This window comes from Parambassis ranga, chromosome 4 (genome assembly GCF_900634625.1).
Source record: "Parambassis ranga chromosome 4, fParRan2.1, whole genome shotgun sequence".
NCBI lineage: Eukaryota > Metazoa > Chordata > Actinopteri > Ambassidae > Parambassis > Parambassis ranga.
The window spans coordinates 5121144-5136024 of record NC_041025.1 but is presented as its reverse complement, the minus strand read 5'-3'; the positions used below and the strand labels follow the sequence as shown (position 1 = coordinate 5136024).

The 14881-nt window shown below is 42.4% G+C and overlaps 1 protein-coding gene across 1 annotated transcript; it reads left to right on the top strand.

Moving 5' to 3' along the window:
* The first annotated feature begins 659 nt into the window (after positions 1-659).
* Positions 660-5472, top strand: lrrc8db (leucine rich repeat containing 8 VRAC subunit Db). Its single transcript, XM_028404036.1, has 2 exons — positions 660-937; positions 2735-5472. Exon 2 carries the CDS (start codon positions 2737-2739, stop codon positions 5287-5289), a length of 2553 nt encoding a protein of 850 aa, XP_028259837.1. The 5' UTR covers positions 660-937; positions 2735-2736; the 3' UTR covers positions 5290-5472.
* Positions 5473-14881: the final 9409 nt, after the last annotated feature.

Genomic DNA, 14881 nt, shown 5'->3' with positions numbered 1-14881 from the left:
ACACAAAAACCTGTTATTATGGCTTGGTCTCTAAAAAAATAGTATAAAGGAAGTTAAATAAATAAAAAGGAACTCTTTTCTATGTTGTATTTTAATTAATTTATATTGGTGGCACAATACACTGAATTGTGAGAACAAAGTCAGAATTGGAATTTTTTCTGAGAGAAAAAAATCCTGAATTCTGACTTTAATTTCAGAATTCAGTTTTAAATAAAAAAAATGAATAAACATATTTTTTTAAAGTAATTTTTAAAAAATGCTCATGTTGTTTCTGATTATTAATTATTCTGAGAAAAAATATGATTATTGGAAAATACGATTATTTTGATTAATAAACAGAGAATTTTGATTTACACTGCACATAAATAGGACTATTTCTTAATCCTGAGAAAGAATAAATTAGGCTGAATTTGTAATTGTATTATAAAGATGTCAACATGAAAAGTACAGTCAACGATGTTTTGCAGTGACCTTAATGCTCTTTCCCTCATGAATGGAATTAATGCGTTTGTACAATTTGCGACGGTCCCTAAGTGCAGTGGGTCATTTTCCGCTCAAAACGGTGTTTCAATACGCCCATTATAAAAGCTCCTGGTGTAAACATAAAACAGCGGCCGTGCAACATCAGCCGACCCTACACTGCATCTGATGTTCCTGAGAAAACTCGCATCAGTCTCCGTGAATGTGTGAATAACCTCAGAGCGGGTACACCTCCAGCAGCAGCTGCTGCCGCGCCGGCCAGTCAGAGGCAGAGGACCCGACCATCTGAGGCGGAGTGGGGGTAGTCAGCTAAGCAGCTTATAGCCCTGCCAGGAGGCCCACGGTCGAGCTGGTGAGAAGAATGGACGGCTTCATCACATCCGCGGAACATGGCATCTAACACGAGGCGTTGTTCGGTACTGCTGGCATCCTCATAACTGGACCAGACCCCCTGAAGGTGAGTATCTGTCCGTGTGAAGGGGCTCCTCTGTGGACTACACTCAGACGGAACCGGAACGCTTTGCCTCTGTAATGTTAGCAGGCTACATAGCAGTGTGATACTTGGTGTTACTGGGGGAACAGCACAATTAAACCGGTACTAAACACCCAGGTCGTGATTTTCGGTGGCAGAATACAGATTTTCGTGCTGCGTTTAAAGGCTTCACGGACATCGCCTGCACCTCTTATTCAGCGTCCATGGATGCGCCTCTGCTGGAGCCGGTCTCAGCCTGCTCTGCAGCCTCACTGAAAACACTGACCTTCATGCTGTCAACACACACACACTATAGATTCCAGTCGCAGCAGCACAGAAATGATGTTTTCTTATTATTAAAGATGCCATGTAACCTTGAATCTGTCTTACATGTATACATACAAACAAACATTATTTACTGTCAACATCAAGGCAGCCAGTATGATAGTGGGTGTGTGTAAACTCATTTTGAGGAGAAGATCATGCAGAAAAACAGATATGTTTCCGACTCAGTGCATCAGTGCAATGTTTGTGTCAAACACGGCATGCACGACATGTCGTGTCATTTCCCAGTTCAAGGGCGGGCTCCACTCTAAATCCATAACAATCTCTCAGGGCTATATGCGCCCTGAGCCTCCAACACATGTGCCAGGGGGAGCAGGGAAACATGCAGTGCACTCTGTCTTGTCATCATCATCAAGTCCTTATGCAGGAAAATTCTACCTCACTACACAATTGTTGAGATGGCTGCAGTTGTGTCTTCATATCCAAGCAGTGACTGTAATACATTACATTTCAAAATGAGAAGCACACCAGCACCGCTCCCTCTGTCAGGATCACTTTAAAGTGATTTATCACAAGACAGGATGACGGTGGAGTCTTGCTGCTGCACAGTGGATCGATGAACAAGCCCCTGCAGGATGTAAATAATGGATTATGACCGGACATAAACTCTGCAGCATATGTCCTTCATCATTACATGGCTACATGCATTACTTGACGGCATCATGTATTATTGAGAATTTCTGCTTCTGGTGGTTACCTCCCTTCTTAAACATAGTCATTTTAGACTGTAAGATGAGAAGGACAGCCACAAAATCCCATTAGAGCAGGAACAGCTGTAGGTAACAACAGCTGCTGGTGCCACAGCAGCCTGTCAGGATATGCAGCATATCAGTATCAGTACATGTGCTGGTGATAATGCAGCAAAGGGTGCTATAGGTTTACATCATCACAGTGTAAGCTGCTCCAGCTCTATTGTTTCCAACACTCTCAGCACTGTCTGCAGCACATGTAGCAGCATTACAGCTGAGCAGGTGGTGTAATGATGTCATCACAGTTAGCTTCTTATAGTAGTCAAATATACTATACCAGTATTGGTTGGGCTCTGGTAGTTTTAACAACCCTTTTTACTCTCAGGAATCTTTATGGGCACAGGCCTACACAGCCATGTCTCCATCTAGAGGCTGAGTCCTTTTAACAGTGCATTTAAAAGGTCCTGTAAATACAGCCTCCCCCTTCCTCACATTGAAGGACACAATGGAATCCATCAATCAATGGAAACACAACATTCAGTGGGGACTGGCTGTATATCTATATAGAAAACCCTACGTGGGCTAGTTTGACTCTTTTAGCAACACACAATGCAGTCTTTGGATTTTGATTTGGATCTAGCCAGTTAATTTAGACAGCTAGAATGTGCAAAGAATTCAGCAGTTCTAATACATTTATACACAAAAAAATATTATTATTAGTATTACCATTCAATATTCTCTGTTACAGGAATGTTCACCCTCACAGAAGTAGCCTCCCTGAACGACATCCAGCCGACTTACAGAATACTGAAACCATGGTGGGATGTTTTCATGGATTATCTCGGCATTGTCATGTTGATGTTGGCCATATTTTCTGGGACGATGCAGTTAACTAAAGATCAAGTGGTTTGTCTTCCCATCCTGGAACAAACTCCGGAGGGGGCAGGAGGCTTCTTGGAACCCCGACCCACAGAGCTCACTGAAGGTCTGTGGAACAAAGAGAGCGCCATTGGAGAGCAAGCTGCTCCTCTAATGGCTAAAAGGCCTTCTGACAGGATCGCCCCAACAATTCACTTCACACAGCATGCTGCTTTCGGGCAGCCGCAGCCCACAGGTGTGAGGACGAAGCTTGATTTCCAGCAGTATGTTTTTGTCAACCAGATGTGCTACCACGTTGCCCTTCCTTGGTATTCCAAATATTTCCCCTACCTCACTCTCATTCACACTATCGTATTGATGGTCAGTAGCAACTTCTGGTTCAAATACCCGAAGACAAGTTCCAAAATAGAACATTTTGTTTCCATTCTCGGAAAATGTTTTGAATCCCCTTGGACTACTAAAGCGCTGTCCGAGACTGCATGCGAGGACTCGGAGGAGAACAAGCAGAGGCTGGCAGGTGCCTCCTCTCTCCTGAAACATCTGTCCACAAGCAGCGAGGAGGGCAGTCCCAACCAGTCGGCCCCAATTCTGACCAAATCTGGTGTCACCTTTTCAGCTGAAAAGCTAGTCAGTGAAGTTCCGTCCATGACCATACTGGACAAGAAAGACGGCGAGCAAGCGAAGGCCCTGTTTGAAAAAGTCCGTAAATTCCGCGCCCATGTGGAGGACAGCGATTTGATTTACAGACTGTATGCCATTCAGACAGTCATTAAAACGGTGAAATTCATACTGATCCTGTGCTATACGATGACGTTTGTTGCTTCTATAGATTTTGATCATGTGTGTGAGCCTGAAATAAAGCATCTGACCGGATATGCTAGGTTTCAGTGCACACATAACATGGCTTATATGTTAAAGAAGCTGCTCGTTAGCTATATTGCTCTCATATGTGCTTATGGTATAATTTGTATATACACTCTGTTCTGGCTTTTTCGGCGTCCTCTCAAGGAGTATTCCTTTGAAAAAGTCAGAGAGGAGAGCAGCTTCAGTGACATTCCAGATGTCAAGAATGACTTTGCGTTCCTCCTCCACATGGTTGATCAGTACGACCAGCTGTACTCAAAGCGCTTTGGGGTTTTCCTATCTGAGGTGAGTGAGAACAAACTTCGGGAGATCAGCCTGAACCATGAGTGGACCTTTGAGAAGTTGCGGCAGCATGTAACACGTAATCCTCAAGAAAAGTTGGAGCTTCACCTGTTCATGCTGTCAGGAGTTCCCGATGCTGTGTTTGATCTCACTGACTTGGAAATCCTGAAGTTAGAATTAATTCCAGAGGCCAGGATAACAGCAAAGATCTCCCAAATGATAAACATCCAAGAACTGCACTTCTACCACTGTCCTGCAAAGGTTGAGCAAACTGCTTTCATTTTTCTTCGCGATCACCTCCGGTGCCTTCATGTCAAATTCACAGATGTTGCTGAGATTCCGAGCTGGGTGTACTTGTTGAAAAATTTAAGGGAACTCTACTTGGTGGGTAACCTGAACTCTGAGAACAACAAACTGATTGGACTGGAGTCTCTGCGAGATCTCAGGCGCTTAAAGATTCTGCATCTCAAAAGCAACCTCACAAAGATCCCCACAAACATAACGGACCTGTCCCCACATCTGATCAAGCTGGTCATTCATAATGATGGCACCAAGCTGCTAGTGCTGAACAGTCTGAAGAAAATGATGAACCTGGCAGAGCTGGAGCTTCATAACTGTGAACTGGAGCGGATCCCCCACGCCATCTTTAGTTTGAACAACCTTCAGGAACTTGATCTAAAATCCAACAACATTCGAACCATTGAGGAAATCATCAGTTTTCAGCACCTAAAAAGACTGACGTGCCTCAAACTGTGGCACAATAAGATCATCAGCATTCCACTATCAATCAGCCATGTTAAAAACCTCGAGTCGCTCTATCTCTCACACAACAAGCTGGAGTCTTTACCATCGTCATTATTCACCCTGCTCAAGTTGAGGCACCTCGATGTGAGCCATAACTCTATAGCACAGATACCACTGGAGGTGGGCTTTCTGCAGAACCTCCAGCATTTTGCCATTACAGGCAACAAAGTGGAGGTACTCCCCAAGCAGCTGTTCAAGTGTACCAAACTGAGGACCTTATGTGTCAGCCACAACTGCATCTCTTCCATTCCTGAAAAAATTGGCCAGCTGTCCCAGCTCACACATCTGGAATTAAAGGGAAACTGTCTGGATCGCCTGCCGGCTCAGCTCAGCCAGTGCTGCCTGCTCCGCAGGAGCTGCCTGATAGTGGAGGATCACCTCTTTGACTCGCTCCCCATTGACGTCAAAGAGAGCATCAATCAGGAATCAAGTGTTTTTGCCAACGGGTGCAAGTGTCTGAGTGATGGACGGTAGTAACTATGTATATGGCACCAATTTTTTTTTTCTTTTTATTAGAAACATCAGTTCAGAGTAGAGTACACTTGATTTTATTTTAGTAAAATATATAATAAACCAAGCACAGCACATACAAGGTTGGTACCACTGCAGAACCTTTAGACGAACCACTGAGAATGTCACGGCTTCTGTTGTTTTCTGTCTGGATGTGAGTGCAGCTCTGCCATGTCTTCATCTTTTGTATGCACAAATATCTGAAAATGTATATCATTTTGAAACAGTCCCTGTGTAATCTGTGATTTAATTTCATTTTGATACAGTCAATTTCTCCTTATCAGCTCTCATCATAGCAGTTTGTCAGTTTGGGAGTAATGTTATTTATTTTCCTGGCAAGAGATAGGCGAAAAGATTGAAATCACATATCGAGACATGACTCTACAACCATGAGGCGCTTAGCTTGGCATTAAGACTAGAAACAGGGAAATAGCTAGTTTGGCTATAATACAACTCTGCCTACACAGTTTGTGTTTGCACAAAATCCAGACTGGTGGCGTCCCCCGCTAATGGTCTTTATGCTAAATTCAGCTCAGTGAACTGGCTAAGTTTTCGCACACATGCAAGTATCTCACTTTCTGATAAAAATAAGTCAACAGTCTACATCATTTGGTGAACTATCCCTCTAAAAAGTCAGTAGACTTATATAACAAATAAGATAAAATCAAATATGGCTACAGATTTAGTCATACGTTTTTTAGGTTTGTCTGTTTAACAGCAATGTCTCTTTCAGGTGACTGAATAATCCACACACATCACTCGCTATAATCCAAAGTAACCAGAAAATCGAGCTTGACTAATATTGGACTTTTGGGATCAACATCTTGATATTAAAATATACTGATACAAATACATAAATCATTATATTTAATATATGTACAGTGTAATGACGAAGTGCAGCTCAAAGTATGTGACAATGCATACGAGCATCTTATTTTGCAAAATATCAACTGCTGTACTAAATATCTGACTGATACCTATGACCAACAGATGTCGGTCATGCTCTACCAGACAGCTGGTCACAGTGAGAGGTGTTGCTTTGGATTTCGTATGCATAAATTGACAGCTGTTTGCCATTATGATGAGTGAGTAATGTGTTCCTCGTGTTCTGTCGACCATTCAAAAAAAACATTAAGACTCTGGATTTAACGTCTACCTAATGAGCTTTACCATGTAATCATAGAAAATGAGATGAAAACTTGTGTTATGTACAAACACTACAGTATAGACCACAAACTGTATCACGTTAATCAGATGTATGCATTCCACTTCTATTATGCTTGTAATACAGTTTCATGTTGCACACAGGTTTCTTATCGCCCCCGTTCTTCATGTCGTCATGCCATTACCTTTGATGCAGCCGATGTTAACTGCTTTTGTGTGTTCAGCCAAACCACAACGATGCTTTCAATTAGTTACCTTTGCTGTTTTATTGTTGTATACACTATATTTGTCATGCATTTTTCTCATTGTCTTTTTTATGTGATTTTCTGCACAGCAGTTTGTAAACCTGATTTTAAAATATGCTATATGAATAAAGGAATTATTATACTGGTATTATTGTCATTTCTATTATTCAACCTTAGAAATAGAATAAACTTGCACTGCAATGCCACATTTTGTGACTCACTATAGTGAGTATTGTGTTAGGTAACAGCACGTAACAGTTATATGTTGTGTAAACAGGCAGCGTAATAAATGTTTCACAGCTTTCTACCCAAGCTGCAATGGGGTTTCTGAAGATTATGACTAATATTGTGCACATACAACACTATAAAAGACTGGAAAATAATAACCTGCTGTAAAATGCACAGAATATATTACAAAAACAAAATGTGTTTACTAAATTATTAAGCACAATACTCTTAATTGGCTGGTATGAAGCACTGTGACACTCTACTGTGACACTCTATTTCACAAAGTATATTAAATATATTTTCTTCCAGGCCATGATAATTAAAGCACATGAACACAATACTAGTAGATTTTAATTTGTAAGTAATAATAACTATTTTAATAACTCTCCACAAGACCAGAAACTTAAGACAGCAATACAACATGTGTGTTCTCAGACAGTGATGAGTTCAGACATATTTCAGCACCACTTCCATTCTCCCACTCAAGAGACTGCATAAAAACTACTGTGACGCTACATTTGCAGCTATACACTTACAGTACATCATGAGAAAAGTGTGCAAACTAAATTGATTTCTATAGTGCAGTGTTGCCCTCTAGTGGACGTATAATGTTCCTACATGTATTTTTTGGTTACAATTTACTGCATTTACGCAGGATAAATGATCCCTTTCACCTGCTTAGAATGAAATAATTTAGGTAATTAATTTTCTCATTTTGTTTTATTTGACCTGTTATTAACACAAAGCAAAAACAACTGAATAATTTGCACCACGATGACCGAGCTGCATTGCTCCTCTCACTGCAGCAACCCACTGAGGCAGCACAGTGAGCGACAGTGCCACCCCCTGCTCATACAACCATGCTGTTTCACACACAGGTGTCAAGCATATGTAAGACATATGAAAAATATATGCGTATGAATGTCTCTATTAACTTTGTGTCATTTACCAGAGAACAACTCATGTAAGTGTCTTGCTCATTAACAGCTTTTGGGCAAGTAGCTTACACAGGGATACACACACACACACACACACACTTCAAAACAATAAACACAATAAAATTCTTCCAACTCCTTAAGGAACTCTTTGATAAAACATTACCTTGTACTGACAATCCTAATATTCCTTATATGACCAGAGGGTAAAAACAGGAGGCTGAGGTCTTCCTGTGTGGATACATGATGAAGCCATGGCCTCATTTCTTGCTGAAAAAAACCCTGTGAACTAGAAAAATATATTTAATCATTTAATAAATTAAAGAATGCTAATCAATTAATAATGAACACACTTTAAATGGATGAGTGATTTATTTGTTTACACCTACTGTAACCTCTGTATTCATACCTGCTGTACAGTAAATTAATGATCAATAATATAATTCCCAGGTTTGTTTATACTGAGCAATAATTCCATAAGCACACTGCAGTTTCTATTATGCTTTAATGCTAACATTTCTGCGCTGTTCTCTACATGTATTTTTACCACCAGAGGGCGCTGTGTGTTATCCTGGCATGCTATTTTTAATGTTGTGCCATACATACACATAGACAAACACACAGCCTTATTTTAGTGAATTACATTGATAGCAGACATCATGAAAGCAGACTTGATGGTGCCCATTGTGCCATTTGGCTCCTCGGCTCTGGGCTGGGAGGGGTAAACATATGCCATGATAACTTTGGGCGCAGCAGCAGAGAGAGAGGATGCATGACCGTAAGCTGGCCTGACAGCGGGGGTTGTTATAAGGCCGCCATTAGGTGGACGGGGAAAAACACACGGCCTGCAGTCCAGCCTTCATTACTTCCTTGGGATCAAGGAATGGCCTTAGCACTCGTCACAAACACTTAGCGTGCACTTTCCCGCTCACAGGACTGCACTGCCAGCCATGTTTGTATGAAGTGGTCATCATGGAACATGGAACAGCCATCAGGCCACGCTGCTTTCTCGGGGGCTGAGCTAACATGATGTCAATTTAAAAAGGTTGACCGGCTCCTCAATCTGTGCTTCTCTGTCTTGCATGCAACATGAGCTTTGACACATCAGCCGAGGAGACATGTTATTGCCTTAACGACCTGCTGTGCATTGTGGGCTTTCTGGTCTGATGAGTGCTGCTTGGTTTGTCCTTGGCAGACAACATATTTTTAACAAATGCAGGTTTTTATTGAGGATAATAGGAAGCTGAATAAGTAACAGTGTGAGAGAGAAAAATTCATTTGTATTTGGACTGTTATGGCCAATTCATTTTCCTCCTGGTATTTCTGCTAATAAGGCGACAGCGTTTATTCAGCCCATCTGCAGCTGTGCTGTGAATTTTGGATCTGTATGTGGCCTGCTACTCGGCTCACGCCCCGAGGACAGCAGCAAGATCTTCAGCGACAGCACTTTGTGAGCACTTGCACAGCTGATGAGCTGTAATTATGCTTTAATTATTTCTGTGGGGCATTATTCTCTCCCGACGTGAAACAACCCCCCCCTCCTCCCTCCTCCCTGCAAATTAAGACATTCGGTATTTTGAAAACATTTGGTGATGAAACCCTCTCCAGTGAAGTCCACTAATTACTGCACAGCCTCGTGTCAGCACCCATAGAAGGCAGCTTTGATGTCTACTGCCCAGGAAGATAATCAAGGGCACAGATCGCATGTGATTGGCTGTAATTGGGACAAGTTGTTTAAAAAAAAAAGGGCACTGCATGACTTTGACGGCTGCTTTGCACAGCCACTGCTCTGAGACACCCGCCTCCGCCTCCCCCCTCCATCCTGTGCCCACAGGGTGAGGAAGCCTTGTCACTTATTAAGGAGGCTGTTGCCATGAAGTGACAGATGTCCTGATGTGATCTGTCTGCATCTTTGGCCTCCATCTGTCTTGTTAGTACACATAGTTAAGGATGGTGTGAGGAGAGAGCTGTTGTTCTTTCATATATGTTAAATGTATTGGAAGCTGTGTTTCTGGGAGAAACTAGCTCCCCTGGCAATCCTCCGACAACAATCTCTCAGCTCTTCTTTTCCACCTCTTGTTTTTCAAGGATTCCCTGCCTCCTCCACCGCTTCTCCGGGCCCTGATGTTCAGGTTCAGTGTCACTGAACCATCTCCAAATCTCCATTTTTTGCTCTGCTTTGCTCCCTGCTTGGCAGAGGAAGATTAGGGGGCTCGGGTCCTGGGGTGCACATCCCACCCTTTCTCTCTTGTCCTCACACCCTCCCCCCGCTTCACCCATCCTGGGAGATTCAAATCCTTTTAGCTTCTTCCTCAGGTAAAATTGCCAAGGACCTTGTGAGCCCTAGGTTCCCCTGGAGGTAAAATCTATAATGGAGTTTTGATATGAGCAAGAACAGCCTTGAAAATGGACTTCTTTAACTAGCTAGCTGCCTCACAGAAGGTCAACAGTACTCCAGGTGGACACAACATGCCACAACTGTGTTAGAAAAAGGCAGAACAAAGGAACAGTTTTACTCCAAAGAAAGTGACCTGGAGACACTGTGGTAAACAAAAATCAAAGGGAGACGCTGCTATTCTAAACGTTTCAAAGTGAATTATTCACCATCATTTACAATCTTACCATCAGGTTATATAAAACATATCTCTGTGGGTATCACAATCTCATTGGTTTACTCTTATATGTCATAAAAAAAGTGAATTTGTGTTCACTTAAACATGGAAGACAATAATAGTGGATTACATTCAGGTTATATTTGGTTGAATATGCTGCTGCTTATTTTGATACTTTTGCTACTCTCACTCAAAGATAGAGGGCACCAGAGGCTCAGTTATGGAAGCACAGTTCCAAGCTGTATGTGTTTAGTGTTTTTTGTGTATATTATAATCTTATAATAGCCTGAACCACTATCCAGGGCCAGAGATATGAGTGGGGTTACAATAAAGATATTATAGTTTGGGTGAAATAGTGATGCAAAAATAATAAAAATAATTTTATGCAAAAAAAATGAAAATATTAATTTAAGTGTATACGCCTTTAAAATACATAAAACACTAAATACAAATGTAATAATGTATAATGATGGAATGACTGCTCTGCTGGCTGACGCTGGGTGTGGGCTCACTGCCTTGGATGAAACATGTCATGTGACCTGAAGAGCTTTAACACACACAGTGCTGGGTAAATGCAAAAAGGAAGAAATGGCTGGTTTCAATCACATAAAACATAAAAATATATATACATATCAACATAAAAATACAAGTGGTAATTCATGATATCTATATTGATAACCGGTCAAAGTTATCTATAGCAGCACTTGCAGAAATAATGGATGTTACAGGCTGCTAGAAGAGTGACAGAGTTAGAAAATGAGAAATTTCACACAAATATGCCTCATTAGCACGTTATTGATGTACCCTCTGCTGACTTTCAATTATTCATCAGCCACTCAAAAAACTGTTTGCTCTGCCTCAATTTATGCTCCGTATCAAAACAGAAATCACATCCCTGCTGCAGCTGTAATCTTAGTTAATCAGCATCATTTAATGCACTTAGCAGCAGTGTTTCAAATTCAAATGAAACACTCGTGCAAAAGCAATCGCCGTCTGCCCTAGTTCTCATCGATGGTGGGTTTGTCAAAAATGATGCAATTGGTCATTACCTCACATCAGACGCCTTGGAGACATAATTCTGCCTGACAGTTGGATTCTAGCTTTGACAGCCTCAAACTTGTTGAGTTTTCTCTAAATACTTGCCATTGCAATGAGTTAAACATCCCCTGGAGGCACCGCCGAGTTTTCCTTTTGAACAAACACCCGAGGGACGCCAAGCTGGGACTGCACGAGGAACTGGAGGTCTTACGGAGAGGGCTGTTTGGGTTTATCTAATGGTACAATGGATAATTTCTTCTGCCACTGCAGAGGGAGAGAGGGAGAAAAAAAGGAGGGATGAGAAGAGAGAAGGGAGTGTGTTTAAGAGAGAATCTTTATCTGGGCTTAATTTCCCATGCTCAAGCAGAGTGGAGGATTTTTTTGCTGTACAGATCTCTTTTGTCAGATCCTACCTACCCATGGAAGACCCAGGGGCACTCTAAGAACATACGCATCACCTAGATTTGCCTTCCAGCCCACTTCTCTCCAGCGATTGCACCCTCTACCCGCTGGCTTCTTTGTGTAGAAGAGAAGAGCGAGCATTTTAGAAATCAAATCTCAGTTTGTTGGAGTAAAACTGGAGCAGGCTTCAATTTGAATAGATTTATTTCTACATAATTGTTCTGAGCACATACATGCTCTTTGCCTGGTTGTGATGCAAAATAAGGCTGAACGGTAGACACGGTGAGGGGAGGCTGCGAACGTCTCCCCCCGGCAGCACCACTGAGACTCCTTAAATATGGACCAAAACTGCTGAAATGATCGTCTGAAATGTGCCAGCATATTTAGATTATGTTTGTTTTCATGCAGTAAGAGTCTCCCAGCACTCTGAGAGGCCCCGCGAACAGAGCGAGGCTGGTCTCTGAAGGCCAAGGCCACTTTGCAAAGGGAGAATTCAGGCAGGTACAATAGTCATCATTGTCAAAAAGGGAGTGCACAACACTGCTGGGACAAAGGGAAAGGTGCTGGTGAAAACACGAGGTGAGTGGAACAGGCTGAGGTGGAGATAGAAGTGGAGGGGAGGAAGGGAGGGTTGAAGAGAGAGTCCCAAAGCTCCCTGCCAGTGATGACCAGAGTGTCCATCAGCGAGGTCTCACGGGTGCCCGCTGAAACAGCAGCGCTGGCAGAACTAAAAAACACCCACCCTGGGAAAGTGCTTTTTCTCCCGCCAGACGCCGAGTGATGGATTGGGCCTGGCCGGTGCACACAATGCATTTGTGAGGAGAAATAGAGAGGTGGGGTTGGTGTGGATGGGGGGGGGGGGGGGGGGGGGGGGTGGATGCAGGCAAGGTCTGTCAGAAAAACACTTCCACTTTACTCCTAGAATGCACTAAAATATTTAAGAGTTCGATATTTATTTTATCATTCCACACATCGGATGTGAGAACGGACGTACACACAAATGGAAGTGTGCAACAAAAGGCTTAAAAGTCACACACTATATACTGTACACTGACATGATTGAGGTAAAAGACAAAGAAGAGAGGTGGATGAATGTGTGATGAAGCCTTCCTAACATTTCTTTATAGCTTAAATTAACTATGATTAAACACTCCCAGTGACAACCTGGTGGGTTTGGGGGGGGGGCCTTGGAAAGTTGGGAGAAGATTCCCACAGTGACCGCGTGGAGGTTTTTCTTCCTGAATGATGGAAATGCTTCTGCTGAGAGGTATATGCACCAACCACACCTGCCAACCTCAAGAGTCAACAGTATTGATTAAACCGCCGCATCCTCTCAAATCCATCCCCATTTCCTTTGAAGGCGAAAATCATCCTTGATATCTGCCAACAGCTTACTTACTTAGGGATTTCTTCCTTTCCATCTAGGTTGTATTAATTAATGCATGTTTTTTTTTCCTTAAATTAGCCCTCTGAGGAGCTATAACTCAAATTCCTGTATTTATGGAAGTAATAGGTTCGGGGGAAAAAAAAATGCTAAACTGAAATAATTATGCAGTCCAATGCTTTGCTTTGAGAATAAACTGCAAGAAACCTGATGAAATATGAATGTGCATTGGGTGCAAAGATAGTTAAATATTTACAATCCTGTGTTAGTCCACAACCCCGGTAAAGATGCTAGTCAACTGCAATAATTGCTTTACTGCAAAACTTTCTGCTTGATTCATGGATCCATGGGTGTTGATCCTCTTTCCTCCTTTTTTTGTTTTATCTGTATATCCATTATAAATATATATTTTTGAAACACCCTGTACAGTACTGTACACATCCCCTTGTTTTCCTGCTTCGTGTAATCAGGCAGGTATAGCTGCATGTTAAGCAGGAGAGCCCCATATTGCAGTTAAGGAAGGGCACAGTGCAGTAAGACGTCCCCCTGAGGGACTGATCTTATATCAGGAGACAGTATATGTCTATGCTAAAGAGGCTATTCAAACCCAGCAATGCTTGAATTATTAAAGACACTGTATGTTTTTCAAAGCCTTGATTTATTTATTTTATTTTTAAGGATGTGTACTGTGTTGCTAGCGGTGTGGCCACAGGCTGGGAGGGGAGGTATAGGACTGCCGGGCTATCAGAAGGCGGCCTCTGTGTTTCCGTGATCACCCCTCCTCCCAACGCTGGCCTTGTCAGCTAAAATGGCCTTTTACTTTCTAAGCATGCTTTCACTGCCCTTTGAAGAGTTATTTTCGTTGATGAAAAAGATACACCGCCTCGGTATAAGTGAACCCCGGCTATTCACAAGGTTGTTGTTTAATACTTTCCCCTCAGTTTGGCTTATAAATTTATCATCAGCGGTCTCATGCCCGTCGTGTACGAGCTCCTGGCTAAGTGGCGGAGGTTGAGTGAGTGAACTGAAGGACATGGAGAGATAGACAGAAAACGTTTTATAATGGCGGCTGATCCTGTTGTGGGGCGGCGGAGCGGAGAGTGTGTACAGTTTTTAAGACGTTAAAAGTCTTAAACTGGCTTTATCGACGACTCTCTTGATTTCCAGATACAGTACAGAGGCCTGGCTTGTTAACAACTTGTATGTTAATGACTTGTATTAGAACTGATCAATCTACTTTGGATGCAGGCGTTTCCCATCGCTTTGAAGTGAATGCATTGATTGGTGAGAATATAACAGAATTAAAGAATCGGTCGTCCTCAGTATGGAGTGGAGCCGTCTGCCTGCTCTGCTGTCTATTCATAGAGTGCAGAAACACACAGGTAGGAGAAGACAGAACAGCATGCTGGCATCGTGCTGTTAGACACTACACAATGAGAGGCTGACTGCAGGGACTTCCATTAAGAGCATTGCTAATGTTGGAGGATAGAGCGAGTCATGCTGGTGTTGAACGGATAGACAGCAGTAGATACAGGAACTATGTTGTAC